The sequence below is a fragment of the Indicator indicator genome, chromosome 2 (genome assembly GCF_027791375.1).
Source record: "Indicator indicator isolate 239-I01 chromosome 2, UM_Iind_1.1, whole genome shotgun sequence".
Classification (NCBI taxonomy): domain Eukaryota; kingdom Metazoa; phylum Chordata; class Aves; order Piciformes; family Indicatoridae; genus Indicator; species Indicator indicator.
Window position 1 is genome coordinate 13512489 of NC_072011.1, and position 24674 is coordinate 13537162.

The 24674-nt window shown below is 39.5% G+C and overlaps 1 protein-coding gene across 1 annotated transcript in view; it reads left to right on the forward strand.

Moving 5' to 3' along the window:
• Nucleotides 1-218: 218 nt before the first annotated feature.
• The window catches only part of PEX7 (peroxisomal biogenesis factor 7), a 42318-nt gene continuing 17862 nt past the window's right edge, over nt 219-24674 (forward strand). Inside the window, exons 1-8 of the mRNA XM_054394252.1 lie at nt 219-348; nt 1373-1430; nt 2752-2902; nt 8027-8104; nt 8404-8512; nt 19027-19133; nt 19535-19648; nt 22339-22394. Of these exons, the coding sequence (XP_054250227.1) occupies nt 219-348; nt 1373-1430; nt 2752-2902; nt 8027-8104; nt 8404-8512; nt 19027-19133; nt 19535-19648; nt 22339-22394 (803 nt within the window). The remainder of the gene's footprint in view (nt 349-1372; nt 1431-2751; nt 2903-8026; nt 8105-8403; nt 8513-19026; nt 19134-19534; nt 19649-22338; nt 22395-24674) is intronic.

Here is a 24674-nt window from a genome sequence, read left to right on the forward strand (position 1 = left end):
CACTAGCGTTTCGTCTCTCCAGCCAAACTCAGACGTGCCAGCTCGGAGGGACGGAGCCGACGCGACCAGCCGCGTGACAACGTGCCAGACCCTCCTCTACCCTCAATAAAGATGGCGGCGGCCCTAGAGCTTCAGTACCGCCCCACGGGTGGGGCGCTTCCGGCGCGGTCTTGCGCGCGGCGGCTCCGCCGCGTCTTAGCCGGGGCCCGGGTAGGGCCATGGGCACGGCGGGCCCCAATGGTGGTGGTGTCCTGCGGTTGTCCGGGCTGCACGGCTACGCGGTGGAGTTCTCGCCCTACTGGCCGGGGCGCGTGGCCTGCGCCGCCTCACAGTACTACGGCATCGCAGGTGCGGGCGGGGCGGTGGGATAATGGTTAACGTGTGTTCTTGCCGGCGGCTCCTCAGTGGGGCTCGCCTGTGCTTGGAGACTCGGATGTCCGGAAGGACAGTCAGTGTCTGCAAATGCGTTTGGGGATTTCCCTTTGCCTTGCTTTTGTTTTGCTTTGGTAGAGCGTGTGTTTTGTGCCCGGGCTGGGATTAGCACCGGAGGAGCCGGGAGTCTAGCGCTTGCCTCTGACGTCTACAACCTGCCCGTTCGGCGGTATACGAAAATACAAACCCTCTGCTTTGGTGTTGTTTTTTTTTTTCTCAAGACATTCTCATAGAAGTACTAATCTTATAGCGTTGATAATAAATTTAGTGGTAGAAACATACATTGTGTGAATGGAATGTCTGAAAATATTTTCTCCTTAAAAAGTTTAGCTGTTCTAGTCTCAGTCCCTGCATGTCCACAGGCGCCCTGATGCCTCTGCCGTCCTGCTGAAGATACAGGCAGAGCGCTCTCAGCACTGAGACCTTTACCAGTGGGAATATTGCTCCTAAAGCATTCAATTTAAATACAATTTCTAGAGGTGGCATTGCTTTGACAATATTCTAGTCATATGGGAAAACAATATTCATGCATGTTTTCTCAGAACAGAATAATTTCTTGGTGAGCTGTGTTCGTATTACTAGTTTCAAGGGGCTGGAGGGTGAAAAAGTGTATTATCAAAAAGATAAAAAGGAACCCCGTGCTGGTATGTCTGTAACGAAGCTCATGGGGAAGATGCATTTTGATGCTTTTCTTTTCCAACCTAAGCTACAGGTAATGCTGGAGTTAAAATAAGATCGACACAAAACCAAAAACCAACCACCACAACTCAATCTAATGTGAATTAAATACAATTTTAGAGAACATAAGATGTTTGTGCTGCTGATTGTTTGGCCTCTTAAAGTTCAGATGCCCTTTCTGCCTGTACACTGAAGCTGCTTGAGAACTGTGGTTCTTTCCATTGGCATGGGGGGAACTAACTGTGATGTTTTGCTGGTTTAGGTTGTGGAACTCTGGCAGTGCTGGAACAAAATGAAGCTGGGATTGTTCTGCTTAGGAGGTAACAAGTTTAACCTTTCATTTTGCAAGGGAAAAAATTATGTACCTGTGAGTGCAACACACAAGCCAAATATTTTGGGTTATTAGTAATAAAAAGTATTATATCCATGCTGTAGTATCTATTGAATACATGTCTTCGTGTGCAAACAATAATTTTACGTTGCATAGTAGCGTAAATAGTTTTATAGAAAGCTGATAGAGTAAATTAAAAGTAGCCTTTCTGCCCTAGCACGAAATTAAAAGTTTTAGCTATTAATGAGCAGTTCATTGCCACTTACATTTATGCCCTTATCATTTACTTGTACTGAAGATAGAGCAGAAAGCTGCATAAAGTCATGGAGCTTCTTCCTAGAAGATGGAGTATCCTAAGGATTTGAGAGGAGTTCAATTTGTCTTCTGGATGGTAGGAGAAAAAAGGTGAAGGAGGAGATTTCATACTATCATTGACCTACATTTTTGTTTTAATAAAATTTTGAAGGAGATGTTAAGAGGGCTGAAATAGATGTGTTGAACAACTAATCGGTCATATTCAAAGAAACTGGTTTTAATTCATAATTATAAAGCAAGACTCTTTGAAACACTCTAAGTTCTGCTAAGTGCTCTGGTTTTGTAGGAAGTCCTGTAATGTTCTAAGCTATAAGCTGTGTCATTTTGTCTATCAAAACATTCTGCTTCTGTGCCTTTCCTTCATCATTACTGCAGGCTGCTGTGAACTTTAACTTGAGCTTAGATTCAGTGAAAAGGGGGTAAATAAATTCATATTTATTATTACATAAGAACATCGTTGATAGTTGTTACAGAACAATTTATATGTGATGTCAGATCCCATATGATGAATTGTTGGTGTACTGAAAGGCCTTTTAAAGAAGTGTAAAGATCTTTAATGTGGTCATGACTGGTTTTTTGTTGGTTTTTCTTTTCATTGTGATTCAAGTTTCCTAATGGTGGTGTGCATTGGATAGAGCTCCCTCAACGCAATTCTATTTCCATGGTTGTTACAAAGAGCTTCTACCTCTGTAGCAACATGCTGGAGAAACTCTAGAAGATACTGAGATGTGGTACCTCAGTTTCTGTTTGCCTGTGTGAGAAGTCTTTGGCTCATTTATGCTTTAACTTAACCTATCCTGGCATACAGTTGTAAAAGTTGACATTTAACAATTGAGTTAATTGTAAGGAGATTTACTGGAAACTCAAATATATTAAAATGCTGTTTAAAATGGTAAAGCGGATGATTTAAAGAAATACTGTCTTTGCATGTATCTAGTTCAGAGTTTTGTGTTGTGTATTATTACAGACAAAATATCTTTATTTTTTCAACTTAGTTTTGACTGGAACGATGGCCTGTTTGATGTGACCTGGAGTGAGAACAATGAACATGTGTTGATCACTTCTAGTGGAGATGGATCTCTGCAAATCTGGGATGCAAGTAAAACCAAAGGTCCACTGCAAGTCTATAAAGAGCACACCCAGGAGGTAAACCAGGCAAACACGTAAAAACTCTTGTGGATTTACCTTCAAAAGTGGGGTTCTCTATTTTTAAACTTTGCTACAAATCCAAACCACAGATCCAATGTTATTTTGGATATAAAGTTATATACCTGCATATGTACATTCATATGCTGTAGTATGCACCACTTAATGGCATAAATCTAATATACTCAAAAATAGTGTTTGTAGTTTCTTATAGGCTAAGCACTCATACTGTGTGAAAGTACTGCAGCCGTTCTGTGATTTTGGGTGAGCATTATTGGATAGGTCTAAATCAGATAGCTAATGTATATAGCAGTGTTGTCCTTGAGGATATATTCTTAAGGATAATGTGAGTGATGCACATTATGCAGATCTTTAGGACTTCTGTTTTACCTGGAAATTGCTTATCTTTTTTCCATCCTAGTGTCTATGAGGTCCTATTGATTAGCATCATGTATTTTTCAGCCTTGATTTGGTACTGTTGCATTTTATTTTGTTAAAATCTCCACTTCTTTATGTAATGTTATATGGTAGAAAAAATGTCATATTAATGCACTCATAAATGTATTTGCATGTTTTTGAGGACATTCATGGTTTAGTATATTTGTCTTCGAGTGATTTTTCTTTTCTTTTTCATGCCTTTCTTGTGACTCACTTCTGTCGAGTCTTTGAATTTCAGATGCAATCAGTTTTGTTCTGCATTATTGACACTTTATCTAAATGAAATAAATCTGAATAAAATAATCTATTGGATATGTAGTTGGTAAAAAATTATGGAGGAAATCAGACTGGATCTTAGGAAGAAGTTCTTCAGTATGAGGGTGGTGGGACTCTGGAATAAGCTGCCGAGGGAGGTTGTGCATGCCTCCTCCCTGTGGGTGTTTAAGGCCAGGTTGGATGAGTCCTTGAGCTGCTGAGTCTAGTTGAGAGGCATCCCTGCCCAGGGCAGGGAGGTTGGAGTAGATGATGTCTAAGGTCCCTTCTAACCTAAGCCATTCTATGAAATCCAGTTTTGTATGCAAAAAGACATTGAGATTTTTTTTCAGATATGAAGCACAAAACTAAAAGCTGAGTGACTGAAATTACCTAAGTGTATCTTCTGTACCTCATTTCTTAGTGGTTTTTCAACTTTGATGTAATACATATTCCATGTAAATAAAGAATTTTGAAATATGGGTTTGTAGTTGTGATTAGGATTTTATGATAGTGTTCAAAGGTAGATGGCAGTAACAGAAAAATGTAGGCAAAGCATAGTACTAATTTTTTTTTCTCATTGCAATTCTGTCCCTAAGTTTATTTTGGTTCTGTGACACCATCTGTTGTTTGAAGTAAACATTTCTGTGTCAGTCTTAGTTTAGCAGGTAGCATGAGGAGGTGAGTGCATTCAACCATGAGTTAGAAAAACAGTATAGGATACATGGGCTGAGTGTTTATCATGAGACAGGAAAGGGCTGTACTGATTCTTTACAATGTACTTTAAGTGGATAGATCTCAGAAGGAAACTACCTAGTGATTTGTGGTAAACACTGGCAGATGATGCTCTTGAAAATGTGTTGACTACCTTCCTAATCCTTAATCCCTGTGTGACATTTCTAATAACAATTTTGTCACTGCATTTTAGAATACTTCTGGAGCAATAAAATTGGCAAGGATCTCTCTCTTGTTTTCTACATGGGATTATTTTCCTTCTTCAAAAACAATGTGCATTTTTAATTTAAAATTGCATCTTTATTATCAAAAGACAATGGGTTTTATTCCAGCACTAACCAAATGTTGAATGTCATTAATAAGTTAGACTAATTTACTTTAGTTTTGATGAAATCTTACTGGAATGTGAGACAATACACTGCTTGAATTAAGTTAGTCTTGTAAAGTGAGTCAAACATGTATTTTTAATTACTTTTTATGGTTTTGTAACTCTTCATCTTGCCTGTGGCATTTCTTGGTGCTGTTTAGGCATAAACTAGTATTAATGTATGTTGTGATTGAAGATAAAATACTAAAAGGTTCACAACTAAGGTTTATGCTGTGTTTAGTCTTTCCCAGCTGTTCAACACAGCTTCCATTGAGGTGTATGTACGTTTGTGTTGGATGATGGCATGAAAAGGAAAGAAGAATAAAAGTGAACCTTTTGTGGTCCTCCCCACCTCCTTCTTTTCATTCTCTTCCCACAACCTGGACCTGTCACATGCTAAATGGAAAATAGCTTTTCTTTTTCTGAACCTGTTGTCTGTTCTGTTCGTAATTCTTGCCCAAATGAGAATTTGCCTGGGTTCTGTTGCCTCTGATGGAGCTGCAGATTGCTGGGCATCCCAGCCAGGTCTGCTGTGTGAACATAGACCCATGTTGCAACACATGTTCAACAGATGCTGTGTTCTGATAGCTTGTGAGTGAGCTGTAAGCCATATGTGTGCCTTATCCATGCAGTAGATCTGCCGCAAGCAGGGGCTGGTTGAGTTGTGTGATGCAGGTGCGTATTTCTTAGACTTAGTTCTTTCTGGAAGATCTTGGATCTGAATATGAGAGCCAGACACTTCCAACTGAGCTGACTTCATAAGACTTTAGTGTCAAAGAGGCATACTAGGAGCACTTCCAAACAACATTATAGGAGTTGGAACACAGGCCATTACACAGAATCAGGGGGAATGAGAGAGACTAATTCTTGTGAGGAACTCAGGAGCCACTTCAGAGACTGTGATGTCTTCCATTCTTAAAATATGAGCAGGTACTTGTGTGTTGCCATTGTTACTATTTTAATGGGAGGAGCCAGGTTAAAAGGGAAGGTGTTTTGGTGAGCTATAGTACTGTAGTTAGATGGCAAAAGTAGAAAAAGACAGGAGGTAAAGGTCTGGTTTGGAAAAACAGACAGAAGAACTACTCCTGAGTTTGCTGTTTGGCTTTTATCAGTTGCTGTCTGAGTGTCTGGTACATTTGCATTATAAACCCCTCAAGGAAGGGAGATAGCACAAAATGCCAGAGCACCATTTTGTATATGGGAAGCAGTACATTGTAAAATAAAAAAGGAAAGACGCAGATAATGCGCTCTGGGTTTCTGCAGGCAGTGGTTGCTTTCCACTTAGGGAAAGTTATGCAAACAGGTGAAAACCAGTTACTTTAAGCTGAATCTAGCATAGATAGAAATACTTAATAGGAACCTCAATTTCATTTCTCATACAGGATGCTTCCATATAAAACTTTGGCTTTTGTTGGACTTTTTTTTTTTACAGTCCAGCTTCTTGGTTTGTTTGTGATTTGGTTTTTATCTGGTGACACAAACCCAGATACTTTCACCTTCAAAACAGGGTTGCTGTCATTTAATGCATGATTCCATCTATCCAAAACAAACATGGCATCTAGTATGCTGATTTACAGATTAGATCTAGTGCTGTGCTAGAACTAGGTTGTCCCAGCTGGAGGACAAATCCTTGGTGGTTAGTAGCCTGACTGAAAGCATTGCTACCTAATATTGGGAGGTAGTGGCCACGTTTCTGAGAAGTGTCATAGACAGCCTGATTGGGTCAGAAGATGAAGCAAACTGTTTCAGCTAATATTTATCCACTTTAGCACTGAAATTGTTCATGTACCACTGCAGTTTACTGAGTCATTTTGATGTTGGGTAGATCTGGACAAGTAGAATGCACCTTCCATCACGTAGATAAAGGTATGGTGAATTTGAAGATGGAAGTTTTACATGTTCTTGCAACTTTTGGATTTGAAGACCTGAAGTATTTTTAAGAGTGTTGAAAGTTTCCACTGAGGCAGTAGAGCTGAAAAACCAGTGAAGGAAGGAGTTAAAACACACTCTGCCAAGGCAGGGACCAATGCCAAGAAGGCCAATGCCATCCTGGGGTGTGGTTAGTAGGTCAAGAGAGGTTCTCCTCCCTCTCTACTCTATGCCCTGGTGAGGCCACATCTGGAATATTGTGTGCAGTTCTGAGCCCCTTGGTTCAAGAAAGACAGGGAACTGCTTGAAAGAGTCCAGTACAGAGCCACGAAAATGATTGAGTGGAACATCTTCCTTCTGGAGAAAGGCTGGGGGAGCTGGGTCACTTTAGCTTGGAGGAGACTGAAGGGTGACCTGATGAATGTTTGTAAATATGTGAAGGGTGAGCATCAGGTGGACAGAACCAGATTCTGTGATGTCCAATGATAGGACAAGGGGCAGCGAGTGCAAGCTGGAGCATAGGAACTTCCATGTAAATAATAAGTAAAAACTTTTGCTGTGAGGGCCACAGAGCACTGGAACAGGCTGCCCAGAGAGGTTGTGAAGTCTCTTCTCTGGAGACATTCACAATCAGTCTGGATGTGTTCCTGCATGGTCTACTCTTGGTGGCCCTGCTGTGGCAGGGGCGTGGAGTAGATGACCTTTTGAGGTTCCTTCCAGCCCCTAACATTATGTGATCCTGTGAAACTGTTAGAGAAGAAAGGGAGCTTTCAACTTTCATTTCAACTATGCAATGAAAAGTAATTTCCTAGTAGATGAACTGTGTCTTGAGGGAAGGTGAGATTTTAATTTTATTTGTTTGAGGATATGAATGCTAAAAAAGTGTCATAGAACCTGGAAAAATAAGAAAATCAGGAATACTTTATGGCATGTATTTCTTATGAGAATTAGATACAAAAAGGTATTTATTGTTAGTCAGCTAAAACCTCAAAGTCAACTTCATAGTCAGCTGTGAAGAGAGAGCATATTTACATTACTAGTGCTTAGAAACTGTAGATATTTGAATAAATTTGGATCAAAGATAAGAAATCAGTCTCAATTATGGGTTTTTCTAGTGGTAGAAGCTCATAGTGATGATGGGGTTATGTAGATTTTGTTACTTTTTCCCCTCTATTTTGGCTAATGTTTACCTTTTTTAATATTTTTTGAGCTTATATGCACCTTTAATGCCAGATTGAGATGTAAAATTACCTTTTTTTTTTTTCAAATAAATGTCATTTGTATCAGCTTTGTGGTGCTTGATTGGTGTTTTGTTTTGTTTGGGGGTTTTTTATTTGTTGTTTTTGTTTTGTTTTTAGCTTATCATGATACAATCTGCACATCCAAATCTATTTCATGAAACTTGTTCTACCTAGAGTCTCAAACTTGCTGTTTCTAAACTGGACTTGTGTTGTCATTTATAGGCATATAGTGTTGACTGGAGCCAAACCAGAGGAGAGCAGCTAGTGGTGTCTGGTTCATGGGATCAAACAGCCAAGCTGGTATGTTGGTGTTCTGAGGTGACAATTGTTTGGTTTTGATGTGATAGTTCTTTGCATTAAGAAACAACATTCCTCTTTATTTTTACTCTGAGGCTTAAATTCTGTTTTAACTGAGATGTTGCTTTATCCCTCAGTTGATACCAGTTTAAGTAACAAATGCTTTTTGTGATGCATGGTAAAAAGAAGTTTTAGTCCTTTCTGTGTGCATAATGCTTTTTTATGTATGAAATCCTTTCCTTCCTGAACGTGTGCCTTAATGCTGGTTTTGTGTTCTGTTTTGTTTTTTTCACTTTATTCAGTGGGATCCAGCAGTGGGGAAGTCATTACGCACTTTTAAAGGCCACGAAGGGGTCGTTTACAGCACTATATGGTCTCCACACATCCCAGGCTGTTTTGCATCTGCCTCAGGTAAACATAATGGTAAAGCAGTTCTTGCACCAAAAAAACTCTTTTAATTGGATTAGTTCAGCACTTTGTCCAGCAGATGGTGGGTGTGTGTCACACCGAAAAATGGAAGAAGGAAAGATAAACATATTGCTGGAGTGGGATTTGTAGGTTCTGTTATCTGTAAAACATCCTCTTGGCCATTTAGATAAAGATCAGCAGGTTTCTAGCAGTCGCTTCAGTGACCTTGTGGCAATTTTTTCTGTTATTTTATATGGCGTTCTTTCATTCATCTCACTGTTGTTATTGACTACTAAATAATGCTTTATTTTCTGTTCAAAGTTTCATTTTTGTTCAGATGGTCTCAAGTGTCAGTAAACTGTTAGCTGTGAGAAACGTAGTTCCTATGGTACAGTGTCTTTTCAGTACTCCTGGAGATCTGTGTCATGTTTGCTGGGAAAGGTTTTCCTGTTCTGCTGTGGCCAGTGCTCTGAGTCTTGCTTGTCAAACCAGTAATTGAGTTGAGTGTACATGGAGGCAAAGAGATTCTGTGGTGAGGTGGCAGTGTTTTCCAAACACTGCTCCTGCTCCAGAGGCATAGGGAGAGCTCTGGGTTGAGAACTGGAGCTTAACTGCTGCCGAACTGGGCAAGGGGTTCTGTGAGCCACAGAGTTTTCATGGGAATAGAGGGGCAGTAAGACACTACCTTAATACGAATATTGTTAGATTAACTCCAGTGACTTAAATTTCTATGATTTCAAATCTGTTATACTTCTGATTAAAATAGAAATTGTTTAGTGCTCATATCAAGAAGGTAAGCAAGTATAAATGTTTTCCGGTTACTGAAGGCAACAGAGAGACAGTGAGTACACAAGATACTGATCTTCCTTATTTTGTGGGAAGTTGGATTAAAAAGTGCATATAGCTTTTCCAAAATCTAAGTTTGGCTGTTTCCATCTGACTCTGCTTGCAGAACTAGACTAGAATGGCTAATGAGTTACATGTATATTGTGCTAACAAGTAGTACTTGGAGGCCAGATGCTGGTGCACAGGTATTTTCAAACTGAGGAGGTAGCACTTAGTGAGGTACCTATCTGATAGGATGTGCAGAAGCTGACAGGATTGAGCCCTGTGTGCTGTGTGAACAGTTCTGTGTAAATGCAGCTATATCCTGGAGAATACTTGCAAGGTACCATTTGGTCAAAGGTAAGTGGAGAAAGCAGCACTTAGGTTGTTTTGCAAATTCTAGGGGATTTTATGATCTCTTCAAAGTCCTGCTCCAAAGCTTTCTCTCCATGGTAATCTTACTCAAACAAAATTTTTGATATTGTAGATGAGCAAAGTGCTTTGCCAATCCAGCTTGTCATTTCAAGTTCAATTCTCTAGAATATGAAGCCAAACTCTCTTTTAATATGTTGCCACTTGAACAATTTTGGGAAACAGTGATTGTTGGATGCTGTATCTGGTGGTGCTTAAATTGGGTACAGCAACATACAATTGGTCTGTTCTTTGAGTGAGTCAGTGGGTGCAGCTGTTGGAAGTTCCGACTAAAACACTAGAGAGTTCTTATTCTTTTGTGAATTTCATTCTTGGAACGGATTAACATATACTGTTGGAGCCTGAAGCTAATTGCATTCAGTTTTTACTGATCATAGAATAGTTTAGGGGAAAAGACCTTTATGATTGAGTCCAACCATTAGTCTAACACTACTAAGTGTGCTGCTAAACCTTGTAAGCAGTACATCTGCCTGTATTTAAATACCTCCAGGGATAATGATTCAAGCACTTCCCTGGACAGCATGTTCCAGGGCTTGACAACCCTTTCAATGAAGAAATATTTACTCGTGTTCAATCTAAACCTCCCCTGGTGCAACTTGAGATAGTTTCCTCTCCTGTTGCTTGCTACTTGGGAGAACAGACAACACTCACCTTGCTACAACCTCCTTTCAGGTGGTTGTAGAGAGCAATGAAATTTCCCCTCAGCCACCTTTTCTCCAAACTAAGCAATCCCAGTTCCCTCACCAGCTCCTCATAGGACTTGTTCTCTAGACCTTTAAGCAGCTTTGTTGCCCTTCTCTGGGCCTGCTTCAGCACTTCAAAGTCTTTCTTGTAGTGAGAGAGCCAAAACTGAACACAGTATTCAAGGGGCAGTCTCACCATTTGCTGAGTACAGTGGGACAATGGCCTTTCTAGTCCTGCTGGCCACACTATTCCTGATACAGGCCAGGATGCTGTTGGCCTTCTTGGCCACCTGGGCACACTGCTGGCTCATGTTGAGACAGCTGTTGACCAACAGCCCCAGGTCTTTCTCTGCTGGGCAGCTTTCCACACACTTTCCCCCGAACCCACAGGCTTTCCAGGGCTTGTTGTGACCCAAGTGCAGGACCTGGCACTTGGCCTTGTTGAATCTCATACAATTGGTCTCAGCCCATTCATCCAGCCTGTCCAAGTCTCACTGTAGAGCCTTCCTACCCTCAAGCAGATCAATGCTCCCATCCAACCTGATGTAATCTATGTCATCTACCAACTTACTGAGGATGCACTTGATCCCCTTATCCAGCTCACTGATAGAGATAATCAAGAGAACAGGCCCCAGTACTGATCCCAGAGGAACACCACACTAACTGGATTTAACTCCATTCACCACCACCCTTTGGGCCCAGCCATCCAGCCTGTTTTTAACACAGTGAGGTGTATGCCTATCCAAGCCATGATCAACCGGTTTCTCCAGGAGGATGCTATGGAACGTGGCGTCAAAAGGTTTTCTGAAGTCCAGGTGAACAACATCCACTGTTTTTCCCTTCTTCACTAAGTAGGTCACCTTGTCATAGGAAGAGATCAGGTTAGTCAAGCAGGACCTGCCCTTCATGAACCCATGCTGACTGGGCCTGATCAACTGGTTGCCCTATATGCGCTGTGTAATGGCACTCCGGATCACAGTATTACAGTATATTAAAATCTGTAAGGGACCTCAAGAGATCATCATGTCCAACCCCCCTGCCAGACCAGAATCACTTAAGGTAGTCTGCACAGGAATGCATCCAGGTGGGTTTTGAAAGTCTCCAGAGAAGGAGACTCCACAACCTCTCTGGGCAGCCTGTTCCAGTGCTCTGTCACACTCACTGTAAAGAAGTTTCTCCTCATGTTGAGGTGAAATCTTCTGTGTTCAAATTTGAACCTGTTGTGCCTTGTCTGTGCACCACTGAGAAGAGCCTGGCCCCCTCCACTTGACACCCACCCCTCAGATACTTATACACATTGATGAGATCCACCCTCAGTCTTCTCTTCTCCAGACTAAATAGCCCCAGGGCTCTCAGTCTCTCTTCCTAGGAGAGATGCTCAAGTCCTCCAATCATCCTCATGGCTCTCTGTTGGATTCTCTCCAGTAGTTCTCTCTCTCTTGAACTGGGGAGCCCCAAACTGGGTGCAATATTCCAGGTGTGGTCTCACCAGGGCAGATGATCTGCTCCATTTGTCTTCCCTGGCACTGTGGTCAGACTGAAAGATCTGTAGTTTCCCTGGATCCTCCTTCTTGGCCCTTCTTGTACATGGGTATCACATTCGCTAGCCTCTCACCAACTGGGACCTTCCAATTTAGCCAGGATTGCTGATAAACGATAGCAAGTGTCATGGTGAGCACCTTTGCCAGCTTGCCAGCTACCTTTCTGGCCCCATAGACTTGTGTATGTCTAAGTGTCCCAGCAGATTGCTAACCATATCCTCTTGGATTATGGGGGCTTCATTCTTTTCCTTGTTGTCCATCTCAGGGGGCTGAGTACCCAGAAAACATCTGGTTCTACAGCTGAAGAATGAGGCAAAGAGGGTGTTCAGTACTTCAGCCTTTTCCTCAATCCTTGGTCACTGTTTCCCCCCACATCCAATAAAGGATGGAGATTCTCCGTAGTCCTCCTTTTGTTCCTAATATATTTGTAGAAATATTTCTTGCTGGTTTTAATAGCAGAAGAAAGATGAAGTTTTGGTTGGTCCTTGCCATAAACTTCTCTTCTTGCCTTGAATTGTAGTCAAAGTTCTGTGTTCAACCAGGCCAGCCTTCTTTCACACTTGCTAGTCTTTCAGCACGTGGGGATGGCCTGCTCCTGCACCTTTCAGACTTCCTTTTTGAAGCATGTCCAGCCATCCTGGATTCCTCTGCACTTCAGGACTGCCTTCCAAGGAACTTTGTCAACCAGGCTCCTAAACAAACTGAAGTCTTGATTGATGACTCCATAATATTTTATACAAAACACACACACAAAAGACACAATGTTTTTTTTTCTGTAAGTACCTCCCAGGTATGAAATAAAAATCTTACAGCGCAGTACTAGGTGTAAAAAATCATTAGTGAAGAGAAAATGAAGTCTTCAAAATTATGGTGAATTTTCTTAAAGATTAGGTCACTACAGAAAATACATATAGGGAGTTTTTGCTCAGCAGGACTGTGGGTAGCAGTGGTAGTTATGATCCTCTGGCTGTAGGTGTAAGTGCTGTTTTCTACCTGCAAGAAAAGCTTATTGGACAGTTTATGTTCAGAAAGCTTACTTTGCTGTTTAGTGTTCAGTGATATCCTATGCTGTCAGTCGAGATTCATAGAGTAGTTTTGGTTGGAAGGGTCCTTAAAAATCTAGTTCCAACTTTTCTGCCATGGGCAGGGGCGCCTTCCACTAAGATGTGTGATGACAGTTGAGTGGACCTGTCCACAAGGCTGGCTCTCCTCATTTTAAAACTAGCTATGATCTGCATACTTTATAAGGATGACAGAAAATTATGTGACATAAAGCTGAATTTCTCTGTGGACTGATATCCTATTGTGCTAAAGTTGTTGCTGCAAAAATCTCACAATCTCAACACGCTGGTGTGTTGAATTTGCAGGTCTTCCCTTTAATACATTTTTCTGGAAGGATTGACCTTAGGGTTTGCGGTCTCTTCTTTTGCAACTTTGTGTTGTCTTGAAAATTACTGGCTGAAAATGTGTCTGGAGGGAAACTTTTTGTATTTCCTTTAATTTCTTTTTCTTTTTTAACTTTTTTAATGATAGCTTTTTGAAAGGTGTTATTGCAGAATATTGAATCATTCCTTTTTTGAAGGAGTTACACTACAATACTACAGCAGTGCATTCTTACTGTCTCTTGCTCCTTCTGCCCCCTTTCTCTCGTCGTACCTCACACATACCTACTCACAACCATGTATTTACTCATATCTTGATAGTATAAAGTCTTAGCACTTCAGAACAGAAATTAACTGTTTCATGTTGCAGCACTTTCAGATTTTCATGTTGGCAAAATAAGGTATGTGGTTAACTATAGACAGTAAAAGAATGTCAGTCTTGAAATGCTCCCAATTTAATTAAATTTGAGTAAAGGAAGGCACTTAAAAAAACATTAAAAAAAATAAAAAGGAGGTTTAGGATCCCTTTACATCCCTTACCTCTGCTCTTTTTCTCTACTTGAATCCACATAATTGCCAGCAAAAGTTTAATTTCCACTTAAGTAATTAGTTTTGGAACACTGAATGCAAAAAAAACGAAGCACAACTGCCAGCCACAGTAAAGTAGGTGTCAGTATGGACCATTATGTGCCTAGACAACTTTTTCCTGAAGCTGATATGGTTAAAGCTTTGCCTTTAAAATACAACTTTTTCTCAGACTAGTTTGAAACCAGAAGAAGAATACAAATGAAGAGAAAGAGAAACCTAAGACTACAATATAAAACAGCTGAAAAATAATTTTATACAAAGTATAGTTATTTTGCTTCATTAAGTCCTTGATCTGAATATGTAGAGGAAAGCTAAGTTTGCCTGCAGTGGACAATAAAACACAATTGAATTAGGGAAGATAGATCTCTCTGATGCTTCAGTTAAATTAGCATTTATCCAGCATCTAGTATGCTTCCCTTTAACATTTACAGGGATCTGTGAGGTACTTTTCAATGCTGTCCTCTTCATGTCCAATCATTTATACTCTTAAAAAGTATGTAAATGGCTTATCTTTTTATTATTTGAAATTGGGAGTTGATAGTTTAACAGAACAAACTGCTAATTCTGTGTATGTAAATAGCTGCTGTTCTGATGTCAGTACCAATTTTGAGCTGATAAAATAAGCAGGAGGTTAAGGTGTACGTGCGACACCAACCCAGAACGCTGGTAAATGCCTGCCTCAGACTGAAAAACCAGTCGTGCAAAATGTCATTGAAGAAGTGACATAAGTGTTTAACAGCATCTATGGCTAAAAGGCTTGAATGAGTCGTATCCTTTGCCCAGAAGGTCTTTTTTTTTTTTTTTTTAATTCACCCACAGGATGAATTGGGAGAAGCAGATGAGAAAGGTGCCAAGTGCACACAAAATTAGTATATATTGAAACATGAAGCAGTTCTACTGAATATATATTAATCAGGTCTACTAAATGATTTTCCATAACTGCATAGCAGTAGGTCTCACTCAGTCCTGTAGTTTATAAAGCAAGCATCCTTTATAGTATCAGCTGGTTTTATTACCCTTTAAATTTAATAGTGGAAAGTAATTAATGGGTACCATTTTACCCTTATCTGCATAACTGTAGTATTCTTTGATACAGATATAAGACTGGCAAATGAAAATGAGAATGTTTTGGATTTGACAAAGCGCAGTTTTAGAATGACTGCTAGCTTTTATCTGTGCTACTGGGACCTCAGTTTCAATGCTGCATTCATTTTAAAGTCACTGCTACACTCCTTAAGTTTACTGCTCATGCAGATTATGTGGTTTTCATAACATACTAAATCATAAATGAGGGGAAAATATGTTTCTGAAATCTGTGAGATCGTGTCTGTATTCATCAGCATGCAGATCAACTAGTTATATTCTTTGCCCAAAGACTTATTTTTTCACACAGAAAGCCCAAGCTGAAAATTTTTCTCATACCACAACAAGGTATGATAATTTCTGAGGAATATTTATTACACTGACAAAACTGTTGGGGAACTGTAGCATAGCTGGTTTACAAGTAAACCCAGGCTCTGCTCGTTTTAAGCCCTTGCATTCAGTGCTAGATTTTAATCTTCAAGTTAAAACCATTGTTTATCTTTTATTCTGTTTTATTGCCAGCCTTGACATAGTAAGTTGTGTTTTTGAAAGTTTGTCTTTTTGCCTGCTCATCTCCTAGTGGCAAATGTGTATAGTTAAGCATTTGTCAAGCTGTAGTTTCACAAACCAGGCTGGCATGTAGTCTTTGTACACCTTTCTGTGTTTGGTATCCAAATTGTAAAAGAAAACTGAAAATTAACATACTATTTTGTGTGAAATAGTGTGCTGGGCAAGGTGTATCTCTGCTAGGGGGATGGCTACTGAATTAGTTGGAAAGGAATAGCCTTGAGTGCAGCTCCTTTCATGTGTAAGTTCCTAGACCAAATTTGGAGTTGTCAGGTTGTCCACTTCAGTTTTCTGAAGCTTCAGCTTACATTTGCATTTCAGAAATATCATAGGGCAAAGCAAGATGCTGTTGGGGAGTAAGTCTTACAGACGAGTAATTCCAAGGGTGTTTGTGTTTGTTCTGGTTCTTAAAAAAAAAAAAAAAAAGGTAAAAAACCCAAAGGAAATAATCTTCTAGAAGTTCTGCTACGACAGTGGTTTGTCATGAGTTCAATACACTTTAGTAGGGGTTTATATTCCCTTAGTTTGTATGTCGGTCTACTCTTCTTAGGGTTATTTGGCCATTGAATGGGCTAGAAGAAATGCCATCATGAACATCTTTCATTGATCATTTTTGGAATCCAGATTTTTTGAGGGATGAAGGAATAAGGCATCTAGAAAGTAAATTAACTGTGGAGTTACTGGGGTTTGTACCAGTTTAGCTAAACTGATGTTTATGCTAGAAGCTATTAAAATGTAATTTGCTTGCTTGCTTTGTTTTGTCAGATCTATGTAATCAAGTGAGATGTTTTCATTTGTAGTCTGTTGCTGCAAGATGTACCAGCACACTTCTGAATTCATCTGAGTCTTGTGTAAATCAACCTCAAACATGCAAGCTGATATATTTCTTGGGAATTTTTAAAAAATAAATAAAATTTTAAGCTAACAGTATTTTGGTTCTTGAAAAACTTGGTAGCTGTCCTGGTTAAAATACTTTTTGCCTTCATATGGCTTTTAAGGTTTCTTGGTGTTTTATTAAAATCTCCCAGGTACCAGATTTTTTTTTTTATAGTTACTGTTGCACCTTTGCACTGTCTGGCAATGATTACTTAGCTGATTATTATAACAGGATTTAGGACATTATGATTTATGGATTTGAGGAAAATACATCTGTGAGTAAAAAGCCAGTCTAAAACCTACATGAAGTTTAAATCTTAAACTGTATCTCTTCATGATCATACATTGTCGTTCACATTAGCAGTCTTTATCCTGTGTACGAGGCTGATGCATTTCTAGATGAGCATCTCTTTCAAACATTTTGAATAGATGAGTATATATTGTGTAGTTCTGTTGACTCGTCCAAGATTTCACAAATATTCATTAAAATGAAAGAAAGCAAGGATAATATACAAACAAATCTGGAATCATAATTAGCTAACAGACCAGCAAAAATCTACTGCCACAGAGAAATTGCTTGTTACAGAAATAGAAATATTTTGTGGGGGAATTGTTGGCCACTTTTGTCTTTACTTACTTTGGGATGCCAACTGGAGAAGTGACTGTTAGCGAATATGATCGTACTAGGTGTGCTTTACTTGTTTTCTATTATTATTATCATCCTATTTCTGCTTTACCATATGGAATACATCCTTCATAATGCAGAATCTTGGAAATGTGGACATTCCAAAATTTTTAACAGCAACTTTTATTGAAATCAAATGTTTGTCTGTCTCTCTACCTATCTATAGTGAGATCATGGAAAGATGTTTGAGGTAAAAAAAAACCAAAAACAAAACCAAAAACGTTTCTTAAGGTATGTAATGTGTCAGGATTACACTGTTTATCAGCTGGTTTTAATTAATCTGATTCTTTCCCTTAGATGGAAAAATTGGATTTGTCTTTGGCAAAATTTCTCTTCACAGAAAGGTTCACTTGCATGCTGTGTTACTCCATCAAAAAGCACTTCACAAATAGTGCCAGCCAGAATGAATAACAGCTAAGTCTAGCATTTTCAAAGAAAAAAAAAAAAAAACAAACAAAAAAAAGGGAAAATAACTCTTTTTCTTGTGCATCAGCTTTTTCTATTACAAAAGAAATAATTGAGACAATTGTACATTTATAGTGTCAAAATTGTTATTGGCTGAGTAACTTTTCCAAATGTTTTTGGCCCTCATAATGCTACTGTGGCCCATCTCTGTAGCAGTTCTTTCTAGTTCACCTGGATTTGTATGTTTATTTGCTTGGGAAAAACGATCCTGTCTGTAGTGAAATGCATGTTTCCCCTTCAAATCTATGTTATCTGATGAAATTAAAATAAAAGCTTTTTAAGAAGGACATTATAATATCTCAGACTTAAGACTCAAACTGAAATCTGTCTTCTGAAGGCAAGCAGATTAGTAGGGCTAATGGTGGGTGGATAGGCATGCTGCCTTTTTTTTGCCAAGACCCTGCTGGTCATGTTTCTTCCTCTCCATATGTTACCCTGTTTTTTATAAGCACTGTAGTGATATTTGGGGCTTCAGCTGACTGCAGGGTATCGTTGTCAGGAGTACATACATACACTGAGCAGCAGGCTTGCACTTGACAGTGTTAAAGTAGGTGAGGGGAGTGAAAATTCGTGTGAAAAATCGTGTGTTGTTCCCACTTTATAGGTAGGGAATTTATCCACCAGAGAGTACAGTATTTCTTGCAATCATTGAGTCTCAGGAAAAGCCAACCAACAATCAGAGCAAAGCTTCCTGTGATCTGTTTACTAGCACAGTGAAAGCCATTCTTGTGTCATGTAGTAGAACCAAGTTCTTTCCAAATGTGGTTTTGTGTTCAGACTTTCCAAATGTTTTTGATGTTATTGCAGAGTCTACAGGGCCTGGTAGTTTGTGCAGTAAGAATATTATTGTTGTGGCTGTAGGGCTGGTTTTGTTTGAACTGTAGACAGTTTTTTGAAAAGAGCCATGACTTTGTGTTCAGATGTACATTTTTAAGGCAGGTTACCAACTGGGCACTAAATCCATCAAAATGCTTGTATCTAAACAGCATAAAAATGGTAAGTATTGATAACCAATTTAAGTATTCCAGAAGTTTCTGCTAAAGAAACATTTGTAATTTCTTCAATATGAAGGTAAAACCAGGTTTAGGTAATATTGATAATGCTTTCTGTAGAAGTCGTGGGTGTTTGGATACAGCTTTTAGTGATTTAATTTGCCTCTTGGGCAAACACAGGCATTATCATGAATTCTAATTAATTTTTTCTCAATAAACAAATGGGCTACAGAGTAATTTTTTTGCTGATAATGTGCTTACTTTATTTGGCATGAGTGTCCTCATATAATAATTTGTATTTCATAGAGCTAAGAAACAATTGTCTATTAAGTATTAGTGGGTTAACCTTATTCCTGTAACAGATTCAGCAATGTTGAATCAATTTCTTCTTGTTTCAGGTGACCAGACTTTACGAGTTTGGGATATAAAAGCCCCAGGAGTCAGACTTGTGATACCAGCACACCAGGCTGAGATCTTGAGCTGTGACTGGTGCAAATATGATGAGGTATAAATTTGCTTGTCCAGCTGTTTTCCTAATTGAACTAATCTGCTTGAATAGCAGGAGTTGGTTTTTTTTTTTACTGCAATGTTAATGCATCTTGTCGTTATAAAAACATGTCTAATTGCTTTGTTGCTCTCATATGCTACTACATCTTCAGAAAAACATTGTTCCAATTGATAGATGGCCCAAACAGATCAGAGGGTTTGCTTTCATTTTGTATAGTGGTCCATAGCAGAGAAACAGTTTGTATTTTTCTCTTCTGTGTATTTTATACACTGGAGTCTTCATTTGTGATTTATGCATCTGTGTTGTTTGATTTAGCTAACTATTGTAGCCAACACACTCATTGCTGCAACTTAGTAATTAAATTGTCCTGATATATCTCTGTCTAATCAATTCATCAGAACTTGCTGGTGACTGGGGCAGTTGACTGTAGCTTGAAAGGCTGGGATTTGCGGAACATCCGGCAACCAGTGTTCATCTTGCTTGGTCATTCCTATGCTATCAGAAGAGTAAAAGTAAGTTATGTTTTCTTCTCCATTACCCACACACGTTTTTCTGGAAAGCAGTAATGGTTTATATTATCTAATAATTACAAAAAAAAAAAAAAAAAACAACACAAAAAATGGTCAAGATTCTAGATGCTCCAGTGACTGTCCTTGGAAACTTTCAGTTTAGAACTACTCTGCTATCATTCTGGATTGGGTTAGGAAGAGCATTGCCAGCAAACTAAGGGACATGATCGTGCCCTGCTACTCCCCACCAGGGTGGCAACATGTGGAGTTCTGGATCCAGTCTGAGCTTCCCTGTATAAGGAAGACATGGACATACTGGAGTAAATTCAGCAATGAGCCACAAAAAATATTAAGGGACTGGATTTTCTGCACTACCAGGAGAGGCTGAGGCAACTACAATTTGTTTAGTGTGAAGAAGAGAAGGCTCAGGGAGGATCTTACCACTGTAGGAATGACTGAGAAATCAGAGATAAAACAAACCCTGACTTCATGGTATCTAGTGAGAGGACCAGAGGTAACTGATGCAAACTGAAATATAGGAGATGCTGTGTAAACATACAGCACTGGGCTCAAAGGCTGCATATGCATACATGTGCAAAGGAGATGTATGTGAGAGTACACAACTTCCATTCCATCTCAGCAGGCTTTTATAGTTTCCATTTCAAGACAGGCATGGTTCTTGTGGATGTAAGGTATGGGTCTGTGGGCCAGGACTTAGAGGTAGTGCAGCATATCTACATTAGTGTGGCAGAACTCACCAGTCACAGAAAATGAAGAGAAAGACACGGATGCTACTACAGAGGCTGCTGTCCCCATTGATGTTGCTTCCTCTACGTTGTGCTGATACTAGCTGTTACAAAGCTGTGCAGCAAGCTGGCTTAGCTGATCACTGTGACTGAAAATCCTGTCCTTAAAAGTGACTGGTTTCTGTTTTGATCACTAAGCTGTCTCAATTCCTTGCTCCTCTGCACTATTGCTAGCCCTGAAACAAAAGAGAAGGGCAGGAGCACACAGCCTGAAGTGGAAAGGGAAGGCTACAAGTCTTGGCAGCAGTGTGCTCTTAAATGAGCTTAAACCAACCATGAAATCACGCTTTTCAGTTGTCTGTCTTTTGTCTTCTGTTCACTTCATCAGGGTTGTGCTGATTGTCAGATCTGAGGCTGGCAGGGAATTCTACCCAACACAATACTGTCAGGGTTCCTGCAAATTTCTTGTGGTGTTCCACTGCAGTGCAGGACATTAGCAGCACAGTGAGGTTGCTGGAGCCCGTTTCACAGGAGATTTTGCCATTAGTGTATTTGGCTGTTTCATAGGCTTCACTAACTTCAATCTGTTATACTGAAATGTACTTACAGTTTCTGAGTTTACATAGAAAGATATTTGGATGAATGGTCTGCAAAAATATTAGAGGTCAGGCTAGATGATACATTGGTCTCTTCTGTCTGTACACAACTGTCCAATTGTAGTATCTTACAGTTCGGTGGAAGAGAATTTTAAAATACTATCATTCTCTTTGTAGCAGAATGACAGTATGCAAAGTCTTCCAACTTACGTGTAGTACTCTATTTTCATAGACTTTGCTTAGGTAAGTTTCTAGGCTACTTAAGATTAATCACAAAGCTTGTCGGCTTTGACAAGTTGTTTATAAACTGCAAGTAGTTTATCTGAAACTGTAGACAAAGTTGAGAAGAGGCCATGTGGGAAACATGCCACTGTTTTTCTGCCCATCAGACGTCTCCTTTATTATTCATATACTTGAGGTGCAGAAGAAAAAGGTGTTTTATTATGTTTATTGTTTTTTTTTTTTTTTCTCCTTCTAGAAAAATTGCAGGAAAACTCTGGAGGTTAAAGTTGAAATGTGCCCAGCCCACAATTCTGCTATAGTAAAGAGAACTCTGTCCACAGAGTTCAGCAGGCAACAACATACACTGCTCCCTTGGCAACTTGGGCAGTTGTGGCAATAACAGAAGCTTAACTTTTGACTTTGTAGTAGCTGTGAATGATATTTCAAGTCTTGCAGGAAGAATATTACCTATGAACCATGATGTGGGTGACCTGCCTTTCAAACTGAAGTTATGTCAATTTTACGACAGTTTTCATGTAACTGCATCTTTATTGCTGCAGTTCTTGGACCTGTCTGCAGAAATCCATAGAAGAGCATGTCCTGTAAAATGCCCTGCAGGAGAGAGGGAAGTTATGAAGGGACGTTATACTGCTTTCAGTTTTTCTGCTATCTCCAGTTTTCTCATTTCAGTAAATAACTTAAGAATTTTAGGACATGGAATTGATGACAGTAATGTATTTTACATTCTCTGCAGTATAGCACAAATTTTGTCTCTCTGAAAATAATTAACAGGTCACATAGCTTTTCTGGAACTTAGTTTATATAATGAGATGATACTCATCTTGTTAGCCAAAAGGAGAATTTAATCAGTATTTATATGACTGTCCTAAAACTTCTTACCTTTACAGAATGATTGTTTGGCACTGATGTAATGAAATAAAACCAAATCAGAGTCCTAAAGAACAGAAGTATTCAGGGAAATTCCACATAGTCTGTTTTGTTGCAGCATGATATGGTACCTACCAAGACAGTTTAAACAGTTAAACCTTCGTAACTTTGAACATACAGGACTTAGTACAAGTAGAAAATGTTTTTAATTTTGAAGTTGATCTGTTTTGTTTTCTTGCAGTTTTCACCATTCCATGCAACCTTATTGGCCTCTTGCTCCTATGATTTTACTGTGAGGTACAGTACTGTTCTTTTTAATTGGATAAAAAAGGAAAGATAATCTATTTTCATGTGGCTTGCAATAGAAAACAGTTCTAAAATGGACATGCTGAGCTGCAGTTAGTATTGCTATCAAATGTTTCTCTCTTCATAAGCTGTGTTGAAAATGCATGGGTTCTTCACTTAAAGGCTAGCTCAGTTACTCTTCTGAATGATACCTGCTCTGACAGATGCTTTCTGGAATTCTTTTAACATCACTCTGCTGAGTGTAGTTGCATCTGCCTGTGATAGTGTCTGATAAGAAGATAATAACCTCTTAAATGAATGTAGGTAGGTGGCTTTGTATGTTCCTGTGACATGTTTTTATTTAAGCTTTTTATAAACAAAGCTTTTGTCCTCCCAGGATCTGAGGAAGCTTTAGTATTTAGTTATGTAAAATGTATGCTGAAGTTCTTTAGACAGTAGTTTTGCAAATTGCCCTTCCTGCCCAGTATATCTGATGCCACTGAGGATTTTATAATACAGCTGATTTAAAGCTGATTAAAAGCCCTAAGAAGTTTGACTTCATATTAGGACTTCTTTGAGATACACAGTATCATTAGTCAATACAGCATGAAATACATTCCTGAATATTTTAGTCACATTCTTTGATCTACATTTTAATTTTATAACATGCAATGATTCTAGTAGTCAGCTGAGCTTGGATCAAGTGTCTGCACAAAAAGAAAAATGTGCATAGTTGCTGGAGACTGCATCTTGTTGCATTTCTTCTAGACGTATCTGTCTGCAAACCCAACTTGATGTCTTGGAAGGTTTTGTTGCCTTCCTTGGGATGAGGTCCAAAGAGGTTGTGGAGGGGAGACTGCTAGGGTTTGTCCGGATTCAGAACACCACCTCTCCTCGCTTACCTCTGTAAGTTACTGAAAGAGGCAATTGTGAATCTATCAAGAGTGGCACTGGGGGCCCAGGAGGTGTTTTTCTTGATCCTGACAGTGAAGAGGAAAGGTTCATGAGGGAAAAGTCAAGTCAACCCTTGGTTGCATAGCTAGTGTCATAAGGAGAACTTTGTCTTTTGCAACCCCAGGATCCTCACTGGGTACTGTGAGGCAGGTGGAAGATCCACCTGACAAAGTTGGGCAAGAGCATCTTTGCCAAGTCTTGCTTAACCCAGTGAGAGGTATTTTAAACTACCAGAACAGAGCAACCATATCCTAAAGAGAAGGCGTGAAGATCAGAGAAGAGTGGGAAATAGCTTAAAATCAGAGGTTTTTGCACTTTCCCTGTGAGAGCAAACTGACACCTGTATCCAGTAGAGGACACAAAAGGGGAATTGAAGTCCACATGCAGCAGCAGAGTTGTGGCCTTTTGGGGATTATAGAGAGGTGGTGAGACCGTGAACAAGACTGGAGTGCTGCAGTAGATAAAGTCTTCTCAGGATGGAGATGGTAGGAAGGTGAGGTGGTGATAATGGTATATCTGTGAGTTTAGCAGTCCTATCACTCACTTAAATTTTCAGTCCCTGTATGGGCTTGTTCCTTGAAAAAATTGCACTTCTCTCTTGTGGATTAGACCTGGATGGTAAGCTTCTATAATACTCCTGTCCCCCATAGGCATGCCATTATTTCAGAAAAAGACTTTAGTGCTTGAGAAGCTTTCCTACATTTATGTAGTTTCTCTTTTGCTTGCTCTAATAAGGGGCAGTGCCTTGCCAGCAATAGCCATTGTTGTGTGGTTGGTGCCAGGAATTTGGCAGGGTAAGTGCTGTGATGTCCATATGTATATAGCTTTCTGGACTGCTGGACCAGCATTCTGTTTCAGAGCACATAATTTTACTTTTGTTTAAAATGTACTTGTAATAGAACAGTGCACAGTGGTCTGTGGAAAGTTATTTATGGGATCTTATTTAACATCCTTTACTGATGCAGTGTGAGTGTATTGTTTCTCAAAAGGTTTCTAAGCCTAAAATAAAAAGTGGTAATTGGTGTCTTCCAATGGCTTTGTCTGAGCAGTAAGACTAATAATCAGGATGCTGATTCATTGAGGTGACTTGATTATGTTGTCATGCTCTTCCCATTTTTGACACCAACTATGTATCCTTCAGATTTGGCACTACTGTGATTCATGCAGTACTGAAATCCAGATTTGATGTTTTCATATGTGGCAGCAGTCAGTAAAGATGAGGAGAGCTCCTAGTTCGTGTAGCAGTACCCATAAATGCAGAGCTTCAGGACTTCTTAAAAAATGTCCTTTAAAACAGATTAATTGATACAAGCAGCGAGATGTTAACAGCAGCTTAAT